The sequence below is a fragment of the Grampus griseus genome (assembly GCF_964374135.1).
Source record: "Grampus griseus genome assembly, chromosome: 7".
Taxonomy (NCBI): Eukaryota; Metazoa; Chordata; class Mammalia; order Artiodactyla; family Delphinidae; genus Grampus; species Grampus griseus.
The window spans coordinates 19,594,855-19,622,493 of NC_139001.1; the positions used below are offsets into that span (position 1 = coordinate 19,594,855).

At 53.2% G+C, this 27,639-nt stretch overlaps 1 protein-coding gene across 6 annotated transcripts in view; it reads left to right on the forward strand.

The window, feature by feature from the left end:
• Positions 1-27,639, forward strand: part of TNS1 (tensin 1) — a 197,724-nt gene that overhangs the window by 126,275 nt on the left and 43,810 nt on the right. For all 6 annotated transcript variants that reach the window (XM_082658097.1, XM_082658098.1, XM_082658101.1 and 3 more), the window contains one exon: positions 22,396-23,949. In XM_082658097.1, the coding sequence (XP_082514223.1) occupies positions 22,396-23,949 (1,554 nt within the window). The remainder of the gene's footprint in view (positions 1-22,395; positions 23,950-27,639) is intronic.

Below are 27,639 nucleotides of genomic sequence, written 5' to 3' on the forward strand. Positions count from 1 at the left end.
TCTATAGATTTGTCTGTTCTGCATATTTCATGTGAACAGAATTGTGGCCTTTCGTGGCCTTCTTTCACTCATGATGTTTTCAGGGTTCATCCAGTTTGCAGTGTGTATAGTTCATTTTGATTTGCTTTGTAATATTCTATTGTATGGCCATACCACATTTTGTTTATACACACATCAGTGGATGAATATTTGCACTGTTTCCACTTTTTGGCTATTATGAAGAATGCCGCTATGGGCATTCATGTATAAGTTTTTGCATGGACTTACGTTTTCATTTCTCTTGGGTAGATACCTAGGAGTGGAATTGCTGGGTCATATAGTAACTCAATATTTAATCATTTGAGGAGCTGTCAGACTGTTTTCCAAAGTGACTGCACCATCTTACATTCCTACCAGCCAGTGTATGAGGATTACAGTATCTCCACATCCTCACCAACTCTTGTAATTTTCTATCTTTGGGATTCTAGCCATCCTGGTGGGTATAAAGTGGTATTTTATTATGGTTTTGATTTGCATTTCCCTAGTAATTAATGATGTTGAACATCTTTGTTAATTGGCTATCTTCTTTAAAGGAACATCTATTCACAACCTTTGCACATACTTAAAGTTAGATTTTTGTCTTTTTGTTATTAAGTTATAAGAGTTTTTTATATATTCTGGAAATATGTCCCTTATTAGATATATGATTTGCAAATATTGTCTCCTATCCAGTGGGTTGACTTTTCACTGTCTTGATGTCAGTCATCCCTTTTTACAAGCGCTGCCTTACTTTTGGAACATGGCATTCATTTTCCTGGGGCCTCTGTCACAACTGAGACCCAAATAGTTCCACATGCACCTGGTTATGAGTGTTCCCATTTTACAGGAGAGAAAACTGCGGCAATCACAGAGGCTTAGGGACCTTGTTCAGATAACACCCTTAGTAAATGGTGAAGGCAGGATTTGGACGGGAATGGGTGGGGGTCTGGAGCTGGTCAGGGATACTGCGTCCTATCATTCTGTGACCTTGGTCTGAAAGATGATACATCTATAGCCTGAAATGCTTTAGGCTGCCTCATCTGATCTCTTTCCAGCCCTGGAACTGGTGCCTCGACTGGTCTGGAACACCTGCCCCATTACACAGAGAGGGAGGCCAGGTTCCAGGTCCCTGGATGTCAGGGCAGTACCAAAGCTCACGAGTTCTGCCTCCGGGCTGCCTCAGCCACCTGCGCGGCCCCATTTCCCTTCATCTCCCAGGACGAGGCAGGGTGGGGAAGGGTAGCAGAAGGCGGCCCCTTTGGAGGTGGTTACTGGGGACAACAGCCCTTGTGCCCACCCTGGAAGAGCACCTGAGCACCACGGTGAATGTTTACCCTTGAAGTACTTTCACAGAGTGTGACATTCTTGCCTTCTGAACTTTTGGGTAAGATGTGGAGGAACCAGTAAAAAATGGGAGAGCAAGATTGCAGGTGGTCCCAAATTATTCAGGAAAAGCGTCCAAGGATCCCGAGTGATATACCTGCCCCTTGAGCAGAGGGTTTTAGGGGTGATTTTCTAAGCACAGGTGCTAACAGCCTGATTTTTTTTTTTTTTTTTGGTCATGCTGCACGGCTTGTGGGATCTCAGTTCCCTGACCAGGGATTGAACCCAGGCCACAGCAGTGAAAGCGCCAAATCCTAACCTCTAGACCACCGGGGAACTCCCCCCGAGAGGCTGATTTTTGTTGGGAAGTCCTACTGGCTGCTGGAGGGGGCGGCCCTTCCGCTCTGGTCAGGGTCGGGGCGTGGGGGGGGGGTGGGTAAGAGCAGGGAGGGAGAAATTCAAAGCTGTTACTGAAAGCTTCAGCTTCTGTCCCTGTTCTATCACATCCTATAGTCCAAAGAGCTGGAGCTTAGACTGCAGCAGGAGGGGTTTGAACTAGCCACCTGGAAAAACTTCCCGACTGTGAAAGGGTAGATCAATTGTGGCAGGGAGGCTGGGCCCTTGTCCTCTTGGCCCGCTTGGGCAGAGATGTCGAGAAATAAGGGAAATGGGTCTCAGTGTGGGGTGGTCTACATAGAGACAGTGGCACAGGCAGGGTTGGGATGACTTCTTGAGGAGGATCTGGGTTTCTGCTTTCCCAAGAGGGAGTCCTCTCCTGACCTGCTGGAACAATCAGAGTGCCGAGAATTTAAAGGTAGGGTCGGTCTGACCTTGTGGATAAAGACGACGACTCCACTGACCCAGCATCTGCCGGCCACCTGCTTAGCGCTGTTCCTGGTGGGGTGGGGTGGGGCTTGTGCTGATGCCCTTGGACCCTTAGCTGGCCCTGCTCTGGGAGGCAGCTGGCAGGCTTGAAGAGCAGTGTCTGCCCGTGGAACATTCAGTAAACCAATACCCTCCTGACTGAATGTGCCTTTGGTCCTCCGTAATCTCTGCCATCAGGTGGAGGTTGGAAGGCCGGAGCCACACTCGGAGCAGACGCAGAGCTCTTGGCCAGGGGCCTGAGCGGCACGTCTGCCCTCTTGCTGTGCTCAAATATCAAGCTCCAGGCCGGGGAAGAGGAGAACGGGCAGTCTTTCCCCCTCAACCACCCTCCCTGCTTCCGCTCCTGCCAGACGTGCAGACAAGTGCAAGTTAGCTGGGCTCGGCGAGACCCCAAGATACGGACTCTCACCACGTCCAAGAAAAGAAATACAAGCTTCCATTGATCAAATATTTTTGGGGACCCAACTAAAGCTGCTTTTCACCCATCATTCCTTGCTCCCTCCCCTCCTTCTTCCTTCCCTCCCTTCCTTTTCTCTCTCCTTTCTTTCCCAAATGCTTATAGATCACCTACTAGATGGTGGGCCCTAGGCTAGCCCTGGTGCTGTAGAAAGTCCTGCAGACAAGGGCAGGGAGGGGGTGCGTCCAGATCAGACAAGTGCACCATCCACCGCGACCCACAGCCAAATGGAGAAGAATCGTGGCCAAGAGCCAGGCTTCTCAGGAGAGAAGAAGCTTCTGGGATGGTGGTGATCAGAGGTGGATGACTTTGCAGAGGGGCTGCGTGTGTCCTGGGCCTGGGAGGGTAGATGGCAGTGGAAACAGAATTGCTTTTCAGATCTAGAAGTGGCATAACAACATTGCTTGAAGTCTAGAAAGTAGAGGGAAAGAAAGCAGTCAAATCACTCTGGCCTCCTTCTCACCACTGCCCCCCGTCCCATGGTGGGCTGGGTAGGATGTCAGTGGAAAGCAGGAGTTGGTGAAGATGGGAATGTTGGAGAAGGCGGAGGGAGGGTGAGGGGAGCCCCAAGGGAACCATATTTACAGGGTCCAGGAGGGGAGGACAAACCAGGAGATTAAGAGGAAAGACAGCACACAAAATCCTGCAGTGGATGGGTCCCTGGAGCCCAGATCTGTTGCCCGGTGGATGTGACTGAGTGATGGGTACTAAGAGAGAATGGAGCTGGTGAGAGTTGTCTTTCTGGATTCTTCTGGATTATTCCTTGTTGGACCTATTCAGGCCCTGGGTGCTCCTCCCTGCCTTTGGAGGCTGTGCCTGACCCTCCTTCTCCTCGTCCAGGCCAGTTGGCCTGGAGCTGGCTCGTAGGTGCTAGCTGAGGCCGCTTTGCTTCTTGGCAAAGTTTAACTCCTTCACTAATGGTGCTGGCCTTCGGGCCCATCTCTCCACCAGCCTTTGAGAGGCAGTGCCCTCCCTGGAGCTTGTCTGTGTCTTGCCCATTCCTTCTGCCTACTAGCTGGTGCGCTTCTCTTCAGGCGACAGAGCCCGTCCCTTTTGGTCCACTCTCCCAGGCCCTGCTTTCTGTCCAATGGGGACCATTTATGGGAAAAGGTTTCAGTGGGTCTGGGATCTGGAGGATGATCCGTCCTCTCTCCTTTCATGGTTCCCCTCCCTCTACTTCCCCAGCTGCTCATGGGTGATTCATCCCCGTACATCTCTTTCTTCTCTATGCTCCTCCCCCTGCCAAGAGACCTTCTGAAATCCTGACAAAGTCGCTGAGCTCACATACCTTCAGTAATAGGCAGCCTCCACTGAGGTTGAGAAGGACAGTATCTTAGAGTGGCCTGAGAAGAGACAAAAGCCACATCCTTGGGAGGCAGTAGAGGCACCATAGTGGTTGAAAGCCTGGGCTCGGGACTCAGGCTGCCTGGGGTCAAGCCCAGCTCTGCCTCCTGCCCGCTGTTGACCCTGGGCAAATCATTTAGCCTTTCTGAGCCTTAGTGTTCTCCCCAGTAAAATGGGGACAAAGATATACCTCTCCTATAGGCTGAGAATGAAGTGAGATAACGGATGGGTGCCTAGCTCTGTGCCTATTCCATAGTAAGTCATCAGTTGATGTTAGTTGTTACTGATACCACCACCTGACCTTGGGTGGTACTTTATGCAGTGCTTCCCTGAGTGCCAGTTTCGACCATCCCCGTTGTTGCACTGGACTTTGAACCCTGGCCTCTGGCTGCAGGTCTGTATTCTTCCTACTGAACCTTTCCCCTGGCATCACGCAAATGCCAGGCTCCATTCCTGTGTGAGCCGCTCCCTCTGCTCAGGGGTTGGGCCGTTTGCAGAGGTCCCTCAGACAGTTGCGGGCAGAGCAGGCCTAGCTCCCAGGGTCTTTCCAGGGTCCTAATCTCCACGGCACTGTTCATCAGTGATGGCCAGGCTGTGGGCCATGGTGATTGCTGGAGTGGCCATAAAGCTGCTTCTTTCTCCTCCATTTGAGAAAACATATCAGGATGCAAGAGAGTGAAAATGATGTGATTATAGGTGTAACCTTGAATCCACTGTATTGAAGAAGAAGAAAAAAAGAAAAAGCCAAATCATTTGTGTTCTTTGGTATGTGGACTGTCTGCATTAACATTCATTTATTCAGTCAACAAATATTTATTGAGTATCTACTGTGTGTCACTATTTAGTTGCTGAGGATACAGTAGTGAACAAAACAAAGATCCTTGCCCTTGTCATGATTGTATTCTAGCGGGAGAAGACAGACAATAAAATGTTTTTTAAAAAGACATGAGTACATCTGACCCGCGAATAACACAGATCTGAGCTGTGCAGGCCCACTTATACACAGTTTTTTTTCAATAAATACCTGTATTTTTATTTATGGATCTTTGTGGGGGAAAGTTTGTGTTCAGTTAGAGATCACAATATGTGGAATCAAAAGAACTAGGGTTTGAGTCCTGATTCTATCCAAACTATTTCAGCTTCCTGCCCTTGGGTGAGTCATTTATCAACTCTTTTGTTCTGGGGGCAGAGAAAGCAGTATGTGGATTTTTCAGCGTGAGGATGTGGGTGGTGAGTGGGTAGGGGCGGGTGGGTCAGTGCCTCTAACCCTGGCATTGTTCAAGGGTCAGCTGTAAGTGAGAGAGCATCTTAGAAGGTGATAAATACTCTGGGAAAAAAATATTACAGAGTAAGGGTGATTGGGAGTTGTTGGTGATGGGCATCGAGCGGTGAGTTGAAATTTCTTAAAAAGCTGGTCAGGACTTCCCTGGTGGCGCAGTGGTTAAGAATCCACCTGCCAATGCAGGGGACATGGGTTCAAGCCCTGGCCCGGGAAGATCCCACATGCCGTGGAGCAACTAAGCCTGTGTGCCACAACTACTGAGCCTGCGCTCTAGAGCCCACGTGCCACAACTGCTGAAGCCCGTGTGCCACAACTACTGAAGCCCATGCGCCTAGAGCCCATACTCTGCAACAAGAGAAGCCACCACAGTGAGAAGGCTGTGCACCACAATGAAGAGTAGCCCCCGCTTGCTGCAGCTAGAGAAAGCCCGTGAGCAGCAATGAAGACCCAACAGCTGAAAAAAAAAAAAAAAATGCTGGTCAGCCTAAGCTTCACTGAGGCGGGGGCATATGAACAAAGAATTGAAGGAAGTGAGGGAGTCAGCCAAGCAAATCGCTGAGGAAGAGCATTCCAGGCAGGGAGAATAGCAAGTGCAAAGGTCCTGAGGCAGGAGCCCACCTAAGATGTTTGAGAAGCAGCAAAGGGGCCAATGTGACTGCAGTGAAGGTTGTAATAGGAGATGAGGTTAGAGGTAATGGGGACCAGATCATTTAGGGTCTGGTAACCACCGTAAGGATCTGGCTTGTACCTGAGCAGTTTCATCTAATGACAAAGCATGGAGATCTTTTCATAATAACAAATAATAACAAAGAGCCTTCTCACTTTTTTCAAATAATTTTCAAATAATTTTTTCAAATAATAATTTTCAAACAAATAATAACAGAGCCTTCTCATGTTTTTCACCTGCATGACATTCCACTGTACAAAGGTTCTGTGTTTTATTTAACTAGTATTTTATTTAACTGTATTTAAGTAACATGGACATTTAGGTTGTTTCTAATCTTTTGCTGTTTTCAAAAATTCTGCAATGAGTAACGTTTTTATTTGTACGTAACACCATTTCATTTGTGCAAGTCTGTCTGTAGGACAAATTTCTAGAAGTGGAATTGCTGGATGGAAGAAATATGCATATATAATTTTTTTTTTTTTTTTTTTTTTTTTTGCTGTACGCGGGCCTCTTGCTGTTGTGGCCTCTCCCGTTGCGGAGCACAGGCTCCGGACGTGCAGGCCCAGCGGCCATGGCTCACGGGCCCAGCCGCTCCACGGTATGTGGGATTTTCCCGGACCGGGGCACGAACCCGTGTCCCCTGCATCGGCAGGCGGACTCTCAACCACTGCGCCACCAGGGAAGTCCATATAATTTTGATAGCATCATACTGGCCTCCATAAGGGTTGTATTAATTGGCACTCCCAACCAGCAATTTGATTAGGCACTAGGAGGAAAGTCTATATCTCCCTTCTCTATACACCCTCCACATGTGAGGTTCTGTTAGGTGCCCATTATTTCCTTTACTCCTCATGACGCTCCTGTGAGCTGAGTACCCTTGTTCCTATTTCACAGATGAGGAAACAGGCACAGAGAGGTTAAGTAACCTCCCGGTGTTTACACAGCCAGGAAGACGTAGAGCTGGGATTCTGATGCCCACCATTCCTCACCATGGCTTCACGAGGGCAGGAGTTTGAGGCACCCTGCCTCCTGTCCCTCTGCTCCCTCTGCCCCACGCAAGTGGGCATGTGGACCTAACACTGCTGTGCCTGCATTTCGGAGACCCTTGCAGGCCAGTGGAAGGGTGGGAAGAGGCCAACCCGAGGGACCTGGAATCACACTGGGTGAGCTGGCCAACCCTGGCCTCCCCTTCTGTCCCTCCCATTGTCAGCCCCGGGGTGAGACCTGGGAGGCTGCGATCTAGCTAATTCTGCTCCAGGTGGGGAGCTCCCCTCCACGCCTGCTGGGTCAGCTTGCTCCAGGGATTGGGTTTCAGCATTTCACTGATGAAAATAAATCAGCCTCTTTATTGCCCTGCATGGCCCTCGGAACCTCTGCAGCCTGGCGTGTATTTCCAGACTTTCTGTAAGTCACTGTTTCTGTTCTAGCCCCCAGGGGCTCTGTGTCTGCTGCAGAAATAGCCTTGGACGAGTTTGGAGCCTGGAGCCACCCAGGCAAGACCAAGCAGGAGAGGAGCATCAGGTCCACAGAGAAAATGCCAGGTTGAGCATCTTCTCTTTGTTGGATCCTTGAGCATCTAGAGTTGGCGAGGTGTTCAGAGACCATCTATCTGGTTGTACTCTCCCGTTGCACAGAGGAGTAAACTGAGGCCTGTCCACAATCACTCCTTAGTACTCTGGCCCTTTGACCGCCCCGCCCCCCACACCCAGTCTACTGCTGTTGCTGCCAGACAACGCTTTCTCTAGGTCTGTGTACTGTGCAGTGGCCAGTTAGGGATTGGAGAGCAGAGTTGGAGAGAGTAAGTTTTAGCTGCAGCAGGCGGGGTGGGGGTCTGACTTCCAGGAAAGCTGTCTTGCTTTTGAGGCACATGAGAAAGGGGAGCTGGTGGCAGGACTGGATTTTCTTGAGGTTGAGGAGAATCCTCCACCCCACACACCTGTCCAGATAGGGTGAGTGACCATGGTGCATGAACATGAAAGAACAGGCAGTGTCTAGAGGGTTCTGACAAAGCCCCAGCAGGTTCTGCATGCAAAGGGGCCTTGGGAGCCTTGCCAAACTCCCCCTTCTCCTGCCCTTCTTTTTTTTCTGCTCAAGCATTATTTGCACCTGCGAGACTCTCCTGCAGGGACATGGGGCATCCTGCCTCAGATGGCAGGCCAGCTGGACTGCCCTCCCACCCTCCAGGGCCAGGGCCTGGTCCAGCCCCAGCCGGCTTATCCAGGCTGCCGGTGGGGCCCCCTGGTTCTGGAAAGCAGTGCAGAGCTGTCAGTGGTTGGGAGCCAGGAGCTGCTGGCGGCCTTTCTCATCCTTTCTCATCGCGGACCATGTCTTTACATCCTTGCAGCTAGTCAATGCCCCGGTGCTCATTGGAGACTTTTGCCTGGTGGTGCTTCGATTGCTTAAAACACTGTTAGCAGCAAAGTGTTCTTCAGTGTTTGTTCTCCTTCTCCAGGGGCAGTGAGATCAGATTTTGATATGAAAGCTCAAAGCTTCTCAGATCTTTCCTGCTTCCTTTCTGCCTCTCCGTCCCGCTTTTTCTGCACACTGCTTAACAGCCTTCAAGGGTCAGGCAGGCACTCTTCACAAGGTTAGAAAGAGGCCTGGGCGGGTTCCCTGTCTCCTGTCTCCTGTCCAGGCCTGTGCCCCACGGTGCTGTAGCCCCTGTGGATCAACAGGGTCACTCCCAGCTTGTCCCCCTGCAGCAGCGCCTTCCGGCTTCTTGCCCACACCTGCTTGTGTGTGAGCTTGCACACGAGTGCCGGGAGACCCCCACGGAGATGCCTACCCGAGCCTCGTTATACTCATGCACACAGAGGGACCCGTCTGGGAAAGGAAGCAGAGACCACCCAGATCCCACACCCATCCCCATCCCCACACCCACTCAAAACAGAACCACAGAGAGCCCTCTGCAAACACCCATCACTCGTGCACAGAACCCCGCAGACCCCTCGCCCCCCGCATACCCCACAGAGTGAAGGGAGCTGTCGTTATGAAGCACGGCCAGTCTGGTAACCAGTACTTAGGTGAGGTACTTCGTGGTCCTGTTAAGCACCACTGACATGGGATCGACCTTAAGTGCAAAGACGGGTTCATTGTGTGAGTGGTGAACCAGCTCTGAGGCAGTTCCCTACAAGTTTCCAGAAATGCTTTGAACCCTGGCAGCATCATTAGGATACAGGCATATAAATTCCCAGGGACCACTTTGATGGGGACAGCACTCATTTGGATGGTGGGGTTTGGGCGGGTTGTTCTAAACCAACATTGTGATTTGATTGTTACCCTCCACTCCCTTCGTCCCATGGGGTCCTCCAAGCTCTCATCCTTTGCCCGTCCCTCTCCTTCTTCCTTCCTCCTTCCTCTCTGGGAAGTAGAAAGAACTTGAGCATCAGTGAGCCTGGCAGTGTGATCTTGATCAAGCCACAGCCGCTAAGCCTCGGTCTCTTTTTCAGGGATCTACCATGAAGGGCAGTTGTGGAAGCAAAGGAGAGAACATCCATTAACGTGCAAGCACGTAGTTCAAATGCACCCTCCCCGTTCCGTGGTGCTGTCTCATTCTTCCTGGCTCCCCAAGCCCACAGCCCCTCTCCCCACTCTCCCTCCGTCCTTCCCAAGTGAGGACTGCTACTGAAGCGGTGTCCGGGCCCCGGGGGGCAATCCGAGTGGGGAGAGGCAGGAGGGAGGTGAGTGGACCTACCCTGACCCTTGCGCAGCTCAGCCATCTGCCTGGGAGTTGGCGATTCCCTTCCTGGGTGATCCTCTGGTGCGGAGGCTCCCGCCCAGCTCTCAGGGAACAGGCTCCTGAGCCTGGCCCTGTCCACTGCCTTCCTGAGGTACCGTGTGGAGACCCTGGAAGGCTGGGGCCATGCGAGGGGGGCCCTGAGCTCTGGGTCAGCCTGCCTTCCCTCTGTGCTGGGCTGGGAGGTGGGGAGGAGGTCCTGTGGGGGTCTGTGACTTGTTTCTATGTCACATCCTGCGCCACACCCAGCCCAGGCAGTGGCCTTTCCCCAGGGTCCTCCCTCGCCCCCCCAGACCTTTCACACCTTGAGCCTTGGGACGCCAGGCCTGTCTCCTCCTCCCTGTGTTCTGCTTAGAACCAGAAGTTTGAGAGTGCAAAGCTCATCTTGCTCTTTTCTCTCATTGTACCACTTTGGAAACTGAGGCCCAGGAAATGACTTGGCCAAGGTCACAAGGTGAGTTAGTGGCCCAGCTGGGATTGGGACCCAGGACTCCTGAGTCAGTCCCGAGCTCTGTCTCTCACACCCCAAACTCCTTCCGCCCTCAGTTGGTCTCGGGGTGTGTTGGCTGTGGCACCATTGACATTGGACATGGGACCGTCCTGTGTGTTAGAGGATGTTTAGAAGCGTCTCTACCCACTGGATGCCAATAGCATTTCTTCTAGATGTGACAACCCCAGATATTTCCAGCCATTGCCTCATGTTCCCTGGAGAGTACATCGCCTCGGGGGAGGACCACCGGTCTAGTTGTCTCCTCAGTCTCTTGTCTTTGGGACCTCACCTCTCACACTCGTAGGGTGTGAGGTAGCCCTTCAGTGAAGACACTCTGTTCCGCTTCCTGCTTCTGTTCTCGGACTGGGTTTCTTAGAAACCAAAACACTCAGTCATTTTGTTCCTGACGAGAGAGAGCAAAAAACCAGGTCTGGAAAGATGCCACCCCTCCCTCCTCTTGGTCCTTGGTGTTGAAGCCATCTCTGGAGCGGGGAGAGGGGGTGACATTTTCAGGCATACTGTTGGCAGTAACTGATGCCGGGACAGACCCAGTGTTTGTTGACTGAACAACATCACATCCTCAGAGTCTGGGATGTGAGACTCTTCTCTTTGCTGGACACTCGATGCCATGATATTTGAGCAGAGAAAGGACAGGCCAAATGATATGTCCTGAAGCTTAAGCACTGGGTGTGTTTCATCTGGGCCCAGTGAGCTAGGGTCACCGAGGTGCTGTTCAGGGTGGGCCGGGTAGGGAAGGAAGATTGGGAAGCAGATGTCGAGGTGATGGTGGTTGTATATACGTGGCTGCCTCATTTAGAGCGCCTCTGTGTGCTTTTTACCGTGCTGAGTGCTTTACACGCATTGTATCAGTCTTTGCAGTACTCTCTGAGATACCCATTTTATAGATAAAGAAACTGAAACTCAGAAAAATTAAGTAATTGGCCCAGGGTTGCACGAAGCTAGTAAGTAGTAGTGTCTGCATTTAAACCAGTGTCGGCTTGACCCCTAAGCCCGTGTTCTTAGCCACTGTGTTCCTGGCAGATGCTGAAGTGAAACGAGTCAAAAGGGCTGGGTATACATTTAGGTTGCATTATTAAAGGCATGGTTTCCAGAAACTGGAAGGTGATAGGCCTGTGGTGCTCCTCGTAGGTCAGAGGGCCCACACGGGTCGTCCCTTGCTTCAGTGATAAGAACCACTGGTAACAAGTGCTCAGGTGGCGAGGAGAAGCAAAGAGAGGTACGGTGGGCTCGGGGGCTTTGCGGGTGGGAGTGGGGGAGTTTTGTCTGTCAAAGGAGACGCTCCGGAGGACTTGCACATCCCATTCGGTGTCTGAAGCTCTCATGAGGTTGAGATTTGGCTTGTCTGGGCCGCCCAATCAGGCACCACAAGGTTAGTGGAAAAGTCAGGGAGCTAAAATCTATCTGTTAGAGCCATGTAATGATGAAACGGGCTTTTGGAGCAGAGAGTAAGGTCCCTATAATTGAAAACAGTGAAGTACAGCTAGGACCATGTTTTGCCAAACCTGGCTGCCTAGGATTCTCCACTGGAGAGTGTTCTCCAGTGGAGTGTTCAGATTCCCAGGTCCCACCCCTGGCAATTCGGCCTCTGGAGGTCTGGGGTGGGGCCAGGGGGTCAGGGTTTTGATAAAACTCCCCAGAGCCTTCTGGTGCAGCCGGTCCCTGGATGGTAGCAGAGAACCATGGGATCGGGTTGCTACTTACAGAGACTGTTGTATGGTGGTGTTTCCAAAGTATGGTACATTGGCCAGACTGGTAATTATATATGAAATGATTTTAAGTCTATTTATTTTAAAGCATATTAGAAGAGAAAGTGCATAGCTTTCACACCAAATCTGTGATATCGTGGATATTGATGCTTTGAACTACTTGGAAGTTAAATTTATTTTAAAAATTTTACAAAATCCTATCAAAATAATACTATGGATGGGTTTCAGATGTGCAGATAAACATGAAGGTCGTATGCAAATAAAATCTAGGTTAACACTGTTGTAAGGGTAGGGACTATTGGGTGGACTGGTTGACCATACCCTTTCAAGAGCCGGGGGTTTGTCAGTTAGTCCCAGAAGGCTCTATGGAGGTAAGAGGATAATTACGGTAGTTTGTCCAAACTGTGGTCTTACAACAGTCCTGCGCCGGGTAAACTGGAAGTCCTTCTGCCACCAGTTTGGAGCCTGAGGCATGCAACCCCTCTTCTCCCTTCCCCATTCTTGATGGTTTCTGGGAAGTCTTTGACGCTGGGCTGGGGTGTTCCCCATCTCATCAGTGAAAATGCTGTTAAGATAAGGCAAGGGCCAGAGTACAGAGCACCATTTTTGTTCTTATTTTTCTTCTTTACTCTCAGAAAGAAGCAGCTAGTGATGCTGGCAATGGGGAGGGGGCTAGGGATGAGGTGTCTGCTCCGAAGAGGGAGAAGTAGGTGGCCTGCACCCGGCATGCCTCTCCCTCCCGGGCCTGCGGTGCCCGACCTGTCTGTGAAAGGTCTGGGCGTCAGCGTGGGGTGGCTGCAGAAGCACTTTGGGGTGGCAAACTAACTGGGGCTCGGTCAAGGAGACACCGGGCTCGAAGCCACTGCTGGCCTGGCTGCAAATCCTAGGCCATCTCCTACTGCCTGTGGGAGTTGGGTTGGGCACTCAATTGAAACGCAAATAAGAGATGGCATTTGGTGTCCTGCTGTCAGTTAGGGACTACTGGTACTTTTCAGGGCACACCAGGCTGATGGTGGGGTCATTTGGGCAGCTCGTGTGGCTTCTAGCTGAGGGGGCTCTTTTGGATCTGGCTGCTTAGATGTGAGGGTAGACATCACCTACACTCCAAAAAGTTATCCTCTCCGCCATTCGTGATTGTCATGGGTGGGAACAAACGGAATACCAGTAGCCAGTGACCTGGAGGCATCTCAGGTGGCCCGGCAGGTCAGTGTCCTGAGCCAGACACACACTCGCCTTCCCAAAGTCAGGCCTCAAGAACGGTCAAGGTTCCTGGGTCAGAATCCAAAGCTTTGCACTGCATATGTCACTTTGGGACTCCCATCCCTCCCAGCATCCTGCGTGTGTGATACCCCAGGGTCACCTCTGGGAGATATAGGAGCTTGTGGGGGTTTTCCTCCTTTTATAAGCCAAGGAAGTGTCCTGGCTTCTAGACTCTGCCCTGCGGTGGGTGTGTGCTGGGTGGCGAGGAGGGAGAGAGAGAGGAAAAAAAGATTTCCACCTTATTGTTCAGCAGCTGGAAAATTGTTGTCATCTGTTCTGCCTTTCATTTGCTGAGAATGGGGAAAAAATGTGGAAAAATTTGGGGAAATAAATCTCAATACCCTCATAGGAGCTCTCACCCTTCCCTCTCCCTCTCCCTCACGTCCCAGCCGCTTTTCTCCCACTTCTTCTCTGGGTCCTGGAGCCACAGTGGGTTTGGAACTGGGGCCGGGCCGGGGCAGTTCTGAGGCTGTGCTGGGCTGTGCTGGGCCTGGACGGGGCTGGGGCCATCGCTGGACTAGGATGGAGCTGGGGCCGGAGATGGGCTGGCCTGGCCACTTCTCACTCCATGTGGAGGGCTTGGGAAGCCACTGTGATGTCATTCAAGAGCTGCATAGCTACGGGATGATAAGTGAAGCCCTGGGGACCCAGCTGGCTGAAATTACAGACAGAGTTTTATCCCACTGGCTTCCTACAAGCCAGAGTGAGGCAGAGCAAGCCGAGCTGAGAGGGGGAGAGAGAGAGAGAGGGAGAGAGGGAGAGAGAGAGAGAGAGAGAGAGAGTGCGAGCGCGAGCTCGAGCGTGCGCGTGAGCGAGAGGCAGAGGGAGGGAGTGGTGTGTGTGTGTGTGTGTGTGTGTGTGTGTGTGTGTGTGTGTGTGTGCGCGCGCTCCAGAGCCACGGGCAGGGCAGGCAGGCGGCACTGGCTCCTCCCACCTCTGACAGTCCGAGGGAGCCCAAGTAGGACACAGACAGCGCTGGGAGCTGCAGCCATGGACGGATTATTTGAAACTTGAGGCACAAGGAGCAGAGATCAGTTCAGCGCGCTTCTTTTCCTTCCCCTCGCTCCCTCTCTGTCCAGAGGGTAAGTGTCTGCCGGGCGGCTGTTTCTCCCGTGTGTGTCCTCGTGTGGCTCTCCGCGGGATCCGGGGAGAGGGTGGAGGGTGGCTTCTGGGCCTGGGGGCTGGGGGCTGCCGTGGACCTGGACTGGGTAAGGGCGTGGGGCTGCGTGGGGCTGTGGCCTCTGGCGTTGCCTTTGGAGGCAGATGGGGCCGACCTGGCCACCTCCTTCCTGGACTCGCTGCCCTGGAATGTGTAAGAGCCGCCGCCTCAGGTCTGAGGGGTTGCTGCGTCGGAGGGGGGCAGTGGATCTGAGCGGCCTCACCCTTTGGGGTAGTGGTTCATGGCGGGAGAGAATGGGATGGGCAGAGGGCATGTGGCAGAGGCATGGACTCGCCCCTGAAACATTCCTGTTTATTCAGGACAGCACCCGCACCCCCAGTTCTGTGGTCTGAACTTTGTGGCACCCTCGGGGCTGACCATTCCCCCACTGGCCTCCTGTGGGCTCCCATTCATGGCTTTCTCCCAACTTTGGCAGGGCTCTTGGCGGCTCGACTGTGCCCCTGGCCAGGAATCTCTGAGTGTCCAGGCGGGTGCCCTGGCCTGGCAAAGAAGGACGGCGGTTGTTGTGGGCTCAGGAGCTATTTTTACCATCCGGAGTGTGCCTGTGATATCTGCTGCCCGGATAGGCCGAGGGAGGGGACTGGGAGTGCCAGGCTCTGGTTATAGTGCCTGGCGTGGGAGCTGAAGTCCAGGCTGGAGTCAGGAGGCTGGTCTGCAAGTTCACGTTCACCCCACTGGCGTGGGCTGGCCCGTGACCGGGCCGGTCACTCACCCTCCAGGCCCTGGTCCCTTGGGTCTGAAAGAAAGGTCACCGTGAGGTTTTCTGTGCCTACTCCCCTCTCTCTGGAGGAATGCAAGTAAGATGGTATCTGTGTAAAGTGTGTGGGTCCTTCCTGAGGAGGCCCTGGGGACACATCTCTCATCATCACTTGACCCAGCTCCGTATTTTATATCGTGAGGTTCTTGGTCTGCAGCCACAGCTGGAGAGTGCCCCCGCCCCCCAGGCTCCTCCAGCGTCTTCACCTTGAAGCACCATTAGGGGGAAGAGCACTGTACTTGAAGCAGGGAGGCGAGTCTGTAGCCCTCGAGCTGGGTGACCTCGGGGGGTTCCCGGAGCCTACGGAGCCTCATTGTCCTGTAAGATGAGGGGTGGGCAGTGGATTAACTGAGCCCTCAAGGCACATCAGCTCCCCAAACCCCATGGCTTTTAAAAAGCTCTCATGGCTCAGCTCGTCCCGGGAGCCACGGGCGGGAGCCGCTGGTGGGAGGCAGCTCTGGTTTCCATTTCTGTTTGGATGGTGACTTTCTCCATCTTCCGTCTGGGCCCTGGGCTTAGTGCCTCCCTCCTTCTTTCTTGCCTCGGCAGATTGGGTCCACAGAGGCAGATTTTGGGGTGACCCTGGTGAGGTCCCTTGTACAGGGGACAGAGCCACCTGTGTAAAGATTGACTGCAGCCCTGGGAAGAATCTTGTTCTCTTCTCTCCAGTATCTGAAAATGCAGTGGCTTCCCTCTGAGTGCTGCTAAACAGGAAGAAAGACAGGTGTCTGCCACACCCGGACTCATCCGTCCCTGCCCACAGGGCCCCGTGCTTGTCAGTGTGGCACCAGTGGACACTTCCCACTGTGAACCTGAGTCCCTGAGGTTGCACCTGTCACCTGCCCGCTTTGCCTCTCAGAGGCTGTGTCTCCTCTCTGTGGTTCCCCTGCAGAGACTCGGTCTTCAACCCCTAATTCTGAAGCTCTTCAGAGCCCCCGAGGAAGCCCTTTCCTATTTAGAGAAGTTCTAGAACTCTCTGTGAGCTGTGTTTCGAACAAAGGGCTGCCTCAGGCCCTGGCTGGCTGCGAGGGTTGCGCAGGGAGGTCAGCATGTGTGGAGTCCGGGACTGTCACAGATGGGCCACAGGAGGTCCCTGCTGCTGTTGCCTGGGCGTCTCAGGAGGACCCCCAGGCCATGCTCGAGCCATGGGGCTGAGGTTCCCCACAGATCTCTCCATCCTCCACCCCTCCTCACACACCTCCACTGGGTGTCCATCACCCCTCTGAAATTATGTACAAAATTTGTATTTGGGCATTCTGGGGGGAATTCTTCAGATACCGCAGGGGGTCCTCGGCTAGGAAAGCGAATGTCCACTGGACTGGGCTAGCGCGTGGCTGAGGCGTCCTGTGGGGGATGCCATAGGGTGGGCTCTGGCTCGGCCAATCTACAAGGACTTGCACGGGGCCCAGCCTGTGCTACCAACACCCGTCTTTCATGATATTCTGGCTGCGGTGTGTCTCTTCCCTTTGGGAGAAGCTCGAGGTCCACCTGGAGTCCCTGATTTTCCACTTCTCTGGGTGGCAGTGGGAGAACAGTATCTCAGTGGCTGACAGGACTGTATAAAGCTTTAGTTAATGTTCTGCAAGAAGCCTGATGGAACACCTCACGCGTGCCAGGCCCTGCGCTCCGTAGGGCCATCCTGTATAGCTGTGTGACCTGTGCATTGAACCCAAGAGGCACTGTTGACGTAGACCACGTTGTGAATGGTACTCTCTGCGAACCAGGGACTGGAGGAGACGGAGAAAGAGGTCAAGGCCTTCCTCAAGGAACTTAGTGGGGAAGACAAACGTGGTCGACAGTAGTGTCTGTCCAGTGGGTGACCAGTGTTACAGTCATGGGAACAGCGCAGTGGGAACAGGAAAAAGGTTTATCTGAGTCTGGCGGACTGTAGGAAAGGGGTAAGGCCAAGGGAGGCTTCCCAGAGAGGTTCACAGTGAGCCTGAAGGAGGAGGAAGAGGTTTGCCAGGGAGGTTGGGAGTTGCGGGAGCAGGGTGGGGAAGGGCCTTTCAGGAGTGGGAACAGCGTGTGCGAGGCACAGGGTGCGAAAGAGCATGTGAATAGTGTGAGTAGCGTGGGGCGTGTTTGGAGTGTTGAGGACAGTGAAGGGGAGGCTTCAAAAGGCAGGTGGGGGCCAGATGATCAAAGGTCTGCATGGCCGGCAAGGGGAGAGGTTAGCGTGCCTGTGGATGTGCCAGGCCTAGCTCAAGGTGCTTAGCGCCTGAATCCTGTCACTCAGCAAACCTGCAAGTAAGCATCTGAATCTTCACCTGATGGGCTCGGAGGCCAGGCTCCGCGTGGTGAAGGAGGTTTAGTGGTTAACACAAGCTGAATTAGCCGTTAAGATGGGGGCCATCCTTCTGAGTGAGCTGGTGAGGGGGTGGGGCGGGAGGGGCCCTTCCGCTCTGCTTCCTCTCCAGAACTGCATCCCTCTGGCCTCCCTGGTACCCTTCCTCTGGCTTTCACACGTTGCTTCTCAGTAGCCGCCCCCATCCCCCCAGCCTCAGCCCACCTCCCCACCCCATGGCTGGGGAAGAGGTCGTGGCTAAAGGGATAACACACCCAGAACTTGCTCTCCTGGCTGCGTCCTGGCCAAGCTTCACTGTTTGTCAAAGCTCACCTACCTGCCCCACACATGTGGTTTTTGATGCCTCATTCCCACGTTTAAGGAGCTGAGAGTCCCTCCTGGCTTGCTGGGGCCCCCGTCTGCCTCTAAACCGCCTGTGTCCAGGGTGGGCACCGTGCCTCTTCCTATTGGCACGGCATTGATTTTCCTCCACGTTGGTTGGTCATCACTGCTCCGGGTAATGTATTGTAATGAGCTGTTATTCTGCTGGACGTGGACCCAAAGGACTTTTTATCATGAAGGGCCCCATCTTGAAGACCTTAATAAATCATTCACTGTGCACAACGGGTCTGCTCTTGGACAGGGAGGGGTCTCTCGTCACTGAGTCACTTTCTTGCAGTCCACCAGGCTGGCACCCTTGACTTTTCCCGGTTGGCCTGTCTGTTCTGACACCTAAATAAGTGACATCTCCCCACTTGACATTAGTGAGAGAAGCGGAGGTCCTTAACCTCAGGGCTCAAAACGCTGACCACCTGGGTCAAGGTTTCCCAAGATGTTACCCAGAAGCCCCTGAGAGCTAGTTAAAATGCTGATTCTTGGCCCTACCCTAGATCTATGCGTGAAAATCTTTGGAGATGGGGCCCTGGAATCTACATTTTTTTTAACAATCCCCAGAGGAGATTCTTATGAACATCAAAATTAGACAGCAACTGCCCAGACGCTTTATCACTTTAGCATCCCATGTTTATTTCTTGTGTTCCTTTTGAAGTGTGTGGGATGGACACATCTTTCCTTTCCTGCGTACTGGCCTGTGCTGTGCTTCCAGCTACACCCGAACTTCCGCAGTTCACTGGAGGGAGCCTAGGGGGTAGGGAGTAGAGAGTAGGTCCACGTCCAAGTCAGCTGGGGATTTTCCTCAGAGCTTTCCAGAAGCATGACACGCACATCTGGATTACGGCCGCCGTGGAATAAGGGCCCCTTGCTGCAATCCAGCTCAGCGTTGAGGGTGGAGTCCAGGGCTTGGAGCAGCTGCTGGGAAGAGCCAGGCATAATCAGACAAAGCAAGCAGGGCCTTGAAGAGACTTCTCCACTTCCCTAGAGAAATGGGCAGGATGTCCAGGCTGGCCCGGGCTGGGGGCCTGGGAGCTCAGCCCCCTGGGCTGCCTATACCTTGTGTTTCCCCTTCTCAGCACCCGCAGCTCCACCCAGGCAGGTCCCTCCCTCTATCCCCTGCTCCCTCCCACTGGGTGTCCAACTCCCTCTCATCTGAGATGTTTTTACCTGAACTGGCTGGGCCCATAGAGGCTGCTGGGACTTCAAGATGGATCTGGTGGCCCCTTAAGAGCCTTGAAGCCATCTCCTCTCACCTCTCGAAGTCCCCTCTCCTCCTCCCCCACTCTGTTTCACTCCTCTTTCCTCTGCCCGCCTCTCTCTTTTGCCCTTCCTGCCTTAATAGATTGAAACCGACATGGTGTTCCGGCTTCTTGCGGTCCTGGTAAATAGCTCTTAATGTGGACGTGGTTGATGGGGAGAAGGGGATGACAAGCGTGTTGTATGGCGTGAGGGATGTGGGCTCTTTCCTTCACTCCTGATGGGAGCAGCAGGTGTTCGTGCCCCTCAGGTGCACTGGGATTTCAGCAGAGCCCTCACGGGGGCTGACAGACCTAGGAGGGGCCTGGGTGTCCTCAGTTTCTCCTCTTGATTTGAAAAGGAAGATGACCCAGTGCAGGTGTAGCACAGCCTGGAGCGTGCTGCCAGCACTGGGCATCAGGAGCAGCCGGCCCCTTCTCTGAGATCAGGAACAGGCATTTCCACTTGTACTTGGCAAATGGGATTCAATTAAACAGTCTACACTTCTTCGATTTTCTTACTAAGCCTTAGTTGCCTGGCAGTTATCATCCTGATGTTGTTCCTGTGAACAGTAGCCCATGTCGGGGTAAATGACGTCGTGGCAGAATAAATTTGATATTGGCATTTTCAAAGTCAGTGAAGAGTAAGGCGTGGCCCAGAGGGCCAAGATATCAGGTAGTGGTAATCAGTGTGAATTCTCCCTCCCTGTCTTGGAAGATTTTTTTTTGGTTTTTTTTTTTGCGGTACGCGGGCCTCTCACTGTTGTGGCGTCTCCCGTTGCGGAGCACAGGCTCCGGACGCGCAGGCTCAGCGGCCATGGCCCACGGGCCCAGCCGCTCCGCAGCATGTGGGATCTTCCCGGACCAGGGCACGAACCCGTGTCCCCTGCATCGGCAGGCGGACTCTCAACCACTGCGCCACCAGGCAAGCCCGGAAGATGCTTTCTTGTCTCTCTTGCCAACAGCTTTTCTTTTGTGAACCCCAGTGAGATGCTGGGGTGGGTTTGCTTTCTCCTAGGAAGGAATGCTCTCAGATCTGCTCTGGCTTGCACCCAGTGGTTCTCATTGCCTTCTGAGTATAAATGGGAGGGCGTTGGACACTCCACCCTTTGCTTTGCTCCTCCCCGCTGCTTCCCGGCCTATGTGCGCATGGACCTGGGAGATGAGGGGCTTCAGGGGATGGAGGAGATCCCAGGCCCAGGAGAAATACTCTGTCATCTCACTGTGTGGGCTGGAGAGTAGGGCCAGGGCCTAGGAATGGGCCAGCAGCTTTCTGGGTACAGTGAGAAGGAAAGACAGCTCTTCGGACTGCCACTAAATGGTGTGAGGGGCCCATCCTCACGGGAACCACCCTCCAAAATCTGAGTGGATGAGAGCCTTCTGTCTGCAATACTTTTCTCCTCTGGAAACAGCCAGCCAGAGTCTCTTTTTTGTGTGTAGAACATGGAGCCCGGTTCTTTGGAAGGCCACAGCATGAGGGGCAGCTTCTCATCTGCATTTCGGCCCCTTTAGGGATGATGCCATGTGAGTTGGGAGAGGCAGCATGTGTATAACTGCATCTTAGTAGCCTTTTGGGGTCCCGGAACACGGGGCAGGTTTTCGGAGAATCAGACCTTTCTCAGCCAAAACCCATTTCCAGTTCAGACCGGCGCCATCGCTGTGAGCCCTGGGCTGCGGCAACACTCTGGCCCGGTGTCACTTGGGGCCTGCTGCTGGCTGAGACCCCAAAGCCCCAGGGAAAACTGGGGGCAGAGAGATGGTTCTGGAGGGTTAAGTGAATGGGCAGAGCCTCCAGCCCCCAGGGGCTGCGTGTGGACGATGTGCCTTGTCGGGCATGTCGGTGCTGGTGCTGGGGTGACGTCACTTGGTTGGCCTGTGGTTTGTTGTGTGTGTGTGTTGATCAGGATGTTCCTGTTTTGCGGTTGTCTGATCACTTGTTTTTGGCCGTGGACTTCTGGATGAGTGTTTATTTTTAGAGGCTGCCACTTCTGGCCTGAGGGCTGATCCTTGGGCATGGTAGGAGCTTGTATTTTCTGAAATGTTTGTGGCTTTAAATTTCAGTATTTATTTTGGGGTATTGCTACTTTCTATGTGTTTATTCTGTGGGTGCGTGTGTGTGTGATATGACAGTGCAGAATAATAAAAAATTGTGTGGTCTGTGAAGTTCTGCTTTAGCTTTGATTTTAATTTAGTTTTTTAAAAAATTTTAAATTAGTTCTGATTTAAAATCCCAGCTTTACCAAGTACTATGTGTCTGCAAATAAATGGTTTCACGTCTCAGTTTCTCCGTCTTTAAAATAGGCATAACAACCCTGACTCACAGGATTAGAAATAACGTATGTGTAAACGTAGCAAAGTGTTCCCTGAATGTTACTGTTAACATTAGTATTTGTGTATTCGTATCCACACCTGCTCTTTCTGACCGCGGTGCTGGGGCTGTCTGGTGTACTCCATGAGTGCACGCGTCTGGGTGTTTTTGATTTGGGTGATTTCTGGTGGGAGTGTGTGTCTCTGGATGTCTTTTGGTTTTCTGTGTGTGAGTGTGTGTGTGATTGTTGGTGTCTGGGCTGGAGTTTGGGAGGGGGCTTTTTTTCTTGCCAGTTGGGGGCCTGCCTTGGAGGGGGAGGAAGGGAGGTGTGTGTGTGTGTTTGTGTGTGTGTGTGTGTGTGTGTCAAGGCTGGAAGCTGGACTGCTGACTGTACAGGGTGTGAAATCACTGAGTTCCTCTGGGCAGGGAAGTTCTTCGTTCCTGAGTCAGCCCTTTGGCCTCTAGCCACCCAGCGCTCACTTTTTCCTTTCAGAGAAAGTATTGCTCACGGGGTCCCCAGAGCATCTCAGACAAAATGGCACAGGGGGCACCTCTCCCTGCTGAAAACCTCTACTTTTGTGTCCTCAACCCCTAAGATGCTCCCTCCACCCTTGGCCCCTGAAGCTCCTTTCCAGAATGTCCACGGGCCCTGGCATTCAGAGGGAAACTGTGTCCTCCTTAACACCGGGCCTGCCGCCTTTGCTGGACCCCATCTCAGCCCAACACCCCAGGCCCTTGGGAAACGAGCGCAGTGCCGCATCCAGGCTTTGGACCGGGGCATCTTGCCCCCAGGACCCCGGCCCAACCCTGGACTCCACTGCCTGGCCCTGACCCTGGGTGCAGGGGAGGGCTCTGCTCGGAAGCTCGGGGAAAGAGTCCTTTTGTCCTTTTGCCCTCTGCCACCTTGGCTCTATCTCGGGGTGCTGAGAGGATTCCCTTTGGGGATCCAGGGAAGGGAAGCTTTCAGCTGCTTTCCTCGGGAGAATAGAAGATGTCCCGCCTCCCACTGACATCTGCTGTCTGTCTCCCCTCTGGTCCCTCCCTTGTAGAGGTTGTGGGCCACACGCAGGGACCCCTGGACGGGAGCCTGTACGCCAAGGTGAAGAAGAAGGACTCCCTGCACGGCAGCACCGGGGCCGTCAACGCCACGCGGCCTGCTCTGTCGGCTACCCCCAACCACGTGGAGCACACCCTCTCCGTGAGCAGCGACTCGGGCAACTCCACAGCCTCCACCAAGACAGACAAGACCGATGAGCCTGCCCCCGGCCCCTCCAGCGCCCCTGCTTCCCTGAGTCCCGAGGAGAAGCGTGAGCTGGACCGCCTGCTCAGCGGCTTTGGCTTGGAGCGAGAGAAGCAAGGCACCATGTACCACACGCAGCATCTCCGGTCCCGCCTGGCGGGGGGCCCTGCTGCTCCCTCCTCTGGCCGCCATGTCGTCCCGGCCCAGGTTCACGTCAATGGCAGGGCCTTGGCATCTGAGCGGGAGACAGACATCCTGGATGATGAGCTGCCCAACCAGGATGGGCACAGCGTGGGCAGCATGGGCACACTGTCCTCCCTGGATGGGGTCACTAACACCAGTGAGGGGGGCTACCCGGAGGCCCTGTCTCCACTGACCAACGGTCTGGACAAGCCCTACCCCGTGGAACCTATAGTCAATGGCGGGGGATACCCCTATGAGTCTGCCAGCCGGGCAGTGCCTGCCCAAGCTGGCCACCCTGCCCCCATGCGACCCTCCTACTCTGCACAGGAGAGTTTAGCTGGCTACCAGCGGGAGGGGCCCCACCCAGCCTGGCCACAGTCAATGACCACCTCCCACTATGGCCATGACCCCAGCGGTATGTTCCGCTCTCAGTCCTTTCCGGAAACCAAGCCCCAGCTGCCCCCAGCTCCAGCCCGGGGCGGGAGCAGCCGGGAGGCTGTGCAGAGGGGCCTGAATTCCTGGCAGCCTCAGCCACCTCCTCGCCAGCAGGAAAGAGCCCACTTGGAGAGCCTCGGGCTCAGCAGGCCCAGTCCCCAGCCATTGGCAGAGCCCCCCATGCCTGGCCTTCCCGAGTTCCCGCGGGCGGCCTCCCAGCAGGAGATCGAGCAGTCCATCGAAGCCCTCAATATGCTGATGCTGGACCTGGAGCCAGCCACAGCGGCCGCCCCACTGCACAAGTCCCAGAGTGTCCCTGGGGCCTGGCCCGGCGCTTCCCCGCTCTCCTCCCAGCCCCTCTCTGGCTCTTCCTCCCAGTCCCATCCACTGACCCAGTCCAGATCTGGCTACATCCCCAGTGGGCATTCCTTGGGCACCCCTGAGCCTGCTCCCCGGGCCTCCCTGGAGTCTGTCCCTCCTGGCAGGCCTTACTCACCTTATGATTATCAGCCATGTCTAACGGGGCCCAACCAGAGTTACCGTCCAAAGAGCCCAGCTGCCTCCTCCTCGTCTGCCTTCCTTCCAAACACCCAGAGCTCTCCGGGTCCTCAGCTGCCCCCAGTCTCTCTCCCTGGCCTCACCACTCAGCCTCAGTTTCCACCGAAGGAGGTGACTTCAGACCCATCCCGAACCCCAGAGGAGGAGCCATTGAACCTGGAGGGGCTTGTGGCCCACCGGGTAGCAGGTAAGAGCCTCAGGGGCCATGAGTTCTGGGTATCCCCTCCTTATTCCCTCCACACCTTCCCTCTCTGGTCGTGGCTGGTGTTGCTGGAGCGAGGTGCAGGCCCAGCCATCACGCCTTAGCGGGTGCTGCTTTGGCCTGGGGAAGAGGCTGTCAGGAGCCCACATGACAGCCATCCCTTCCTGCATTCGTTGCCTGTTAGGCTCCAAGCCAGGCACTGAGGTTCAAAGATCAGGAATTTTCGGTCTAGTGAGGGAGCAGGTACACAGACAGATAATTCTAACAGAGAGCAATGTGTGCTACAACAGAAGTGGGGAACAAAGCCCCAGAGCCTGGGAAAGCAAGGTTTCCCACCTAGGGCAATCAGAGAAAGCTTCCTGGAGGTGGTGACTCCAGGGCTGGAGTACAAATTTTCTAGGCAGAGAGGAGATGCTCTCTGCAGCTGCCTGCAGTGGAGAAGGCCTGGGGAAGGTTGGAGGGAGGCCTCTGTGGACTCCAGTTCCCTTTTGAGCCCTCCCAGAGGCACAGCAATGCCTGAGAGGGTGTCCTGAAGCCCTTGGGCTCCATCTGAGTGTTCAACCCTGGTGTGTCCTTTCAGGATATTTCTCCGTTTCTGGGGAGGCCAAGGTCCATCTTCTTGTTCAGCTGTCCTGCTAGTCCTTGCTTTAGGACCAGCTCTGTATGGGAAGCGGGCACTGAGAAACAGAGCCCTATTTCCTATCAGAGAATGGACTTATTCTCCAGAGAGAAGAGACAGAGTGGGGCAACCAGATGAGCTTACTGGGGAGATAAAGGCAAGAAATGGCAGCGTGTCCAGGGCCATGTTGGGAGGGGCAGGAAGGGCTCCCTTCCTTCCCTCTGGCCTAAGCCTGTGACCATTCCATGGGGGCAGCCAAACTGGGCGGGAAATCCTATGAGTTGGTTTTATTGTGGAGGTGAAGCCCAGACCAGGGTGGACCAGAGCCTGGGGCGAGGGGGACCTTGTGCCAAGCCCCTCAACTGATAGGGTGGTGGGTAGTCAGGGAGCAGAAGGGGAGCCTGGGCAACTGACTCTGCCTTCTGTCCCTTTTCCTAAATTTAGGGGAAGCTGAGTCACCATGCCAGCTACAGGGAGGAAGGGAGACGCCGTCCCTGAGGATGGATGGTGGGTTTAGGGAAGTAGCTGGGGCCAGGCCAGTTGGCTGTTGGGTTTGAGTCCAGGACCTGGTGTGGTGGCATGGACTCCCTGCTCCTGTATTTCAGAGCAGAGCACAGCCCCCAGTTCAACTACTGGTAACTTGAAATTGGCCATAATGGCAGTATTCACACTATGGAAATTGGCAATCAAGGACTTCCCCTGCCCTGGTAGCATCACATCATTGTCTTTACCCAAGAGTCAAAACATAAGATGAGTAGCTCTATAACCCGAGGGGTGAAATGCTCCATGGGGGTCCCCGTGGGGCTGGTGTCTTCTACTTTTGTCTACATCTGGGCCCATGAGATAAGGAGTACCTGGCTTGTCAGCAGAAACCATTTTCCTCCTGGTTTTGTTGAAGGGAGAGGAATGGGCCCTCTCAATATTTTACAGATTTGGGGTGGTGGCCTGAGGAATAGTGACACTCTAATAATGGGCAGGATCCAAGGGGCTTTTCTCTGGGGGAGCAGGATGAGTTTCCTCCTTTTCACAGAACCCTCTGTATAGCTCTCCCAGAGCTTGCTCAGAAGGAAGCCATACTTTAATGGCCCTAGAAGGATGTCCATCTTGTAGTGGCTTTCACCTCATCCTTTTCTCTCCTACCAGTTTCTGAGGTCTTGCCTCTCAACCTCCATATCCTGTAGCTGCTCAGGTTTTGGCTGCCAAGAAGTCCTATGGAGGGAGGGATATTGTTGGCACAGTACCTGTGTCCTCCAACCCTGCTGTCATCTCCTCCACCAACTGTGAGTGACTCAGTCAGGAGAAGGGATAAGAGCTGTAGAGGGGACAGTTATATTTGGTCTCCAGGGCTACAAAGGACCTCTTGGGTCCATGCCCTGTCATGAACAGTATTTCTTATGTCAGCAGGTCCTGCTTGCACAACTTCTTCAGTAGCCCTATCCGCAGTGCTGTGTAGATAAAGATGCACCGGCAGGATTAATTTGTAGAACAGTCCAGGAGCCAAGGGATAGACTTTCAGTACTGCCTTTTTCTTCTCATTTTACATTCTTCTGCAAGAAGCTGGAATGTAAGCTTCAACATGAGTAACCTCAGATCCGAGGGAGAACCTCTATATGGTCATCAGTATGATCTGGTTTCTCCTGGCCTTTCTCCCTCAAGTCTGCTCTTTTTCCTTGGCTGTCAACTGAGGCTGTTATACCTCAGTTCCATGTCCTTGGTTCATCCCACTTTGATCCAACTACTCCTTACGTCTTATTTCAGCTTAGCGCTCAGAGTATGTAGGGTTAGTTTTCTTAACTTGACAAAGGGTAGGTACTGTAGCACATGTCACACTTTCTTGTGAAACATTAGAATTAGAAGCATTCCCATTACACCAGGGACAAAATAAAGATGCCTGTTATCACCACTATCATTTAACATTGTACTGGATATCCCAGCCAGTGCAATAAGACAAGAAAAGGAAATAAGAGTCATAGTTGTTGAGTCCAATCAAGTTATCTTATGATCCTGATTCTGTGACTGTACTGATCTCAGGTGTCTCTAGAGGTAGAGATTTCAATGCATATTGGAAATCAGAAGTTGATCTTATCCTTAAGGAGTCTAGAGTTTAGAAAGGGGAAAAAGAACTGGAACTTTAAAATGAAGTTATTTGTAATAAGAGAGGTATGAAGAAAGTTCTGTGGGAATGAAGAAAAAGGGAAGCTCACTATCAGCTGGAGAGATTGGGGAGGCTCTTTGTTGAGTGTGGCTTTTACAGAGCCTTGGAAGATGGGTAGGACTTTGAAAATGGGTGAGGTCGTTGGAGAGAGAGGGCTCATAATGAAGATAGGAAAACTTAAGGCATGTTTGAAGAATAGAGTGGATTGAGAGCATATAGGCTGTGTGAGAGAGAGTCAAGAAAGGTAGCCTGGGGCCTGCATCTGTTTGGTTGTAATACCAGACTAAGGAGCCTGAATCTTACCTAGTGGCAGTGTAGGAAGCCATTACTGTGTTTAGGAGAGGATGCCATGATCAGGGCTGTAGTTTAGGAAGATGTATCTGGTGGGTCTGGGCAGAAAGGATACAAAAAGGGAGAGACTTTGAGCTGGGAGATGCTAGGAGCTTATTAGCTAACCTAGGTGATGGGGGCTGAGTTAGGGTGCTGACCATGGAAATGAAAAAGAAGAGATGGGTGCCAAGGATGCTGTGGTGGGATGAGAACTGATGCATTTACAATTTGATTGGATGTAGTAGGTAAAGAAGAGGAAGACATCAAAGATAATTCTGAGGCTCCATGAATAGAAACAGAATGATGGTTCCATTAATAAGCCAGAAGTTAGCAGGAGGAGCAGGTCTGGTGTAAGATGAAGACCTCAGTGTTAGATATGTTGAATTTGAGTGACAGTGGAGCCTCCAGGTAGAGATGTATGGAAGGCAATCAGACATCGGAATTGGAGCTCAAAAGAGTGGAAAGAGCTATAGATTTGGGAGTCATTCTCACAAAGGTAAAGGTTAAAGCTTTGGGCATGGATGAGATCTCGATATGTCAGAGGGCATGGAGAGAAAAGAACTTAGAATGA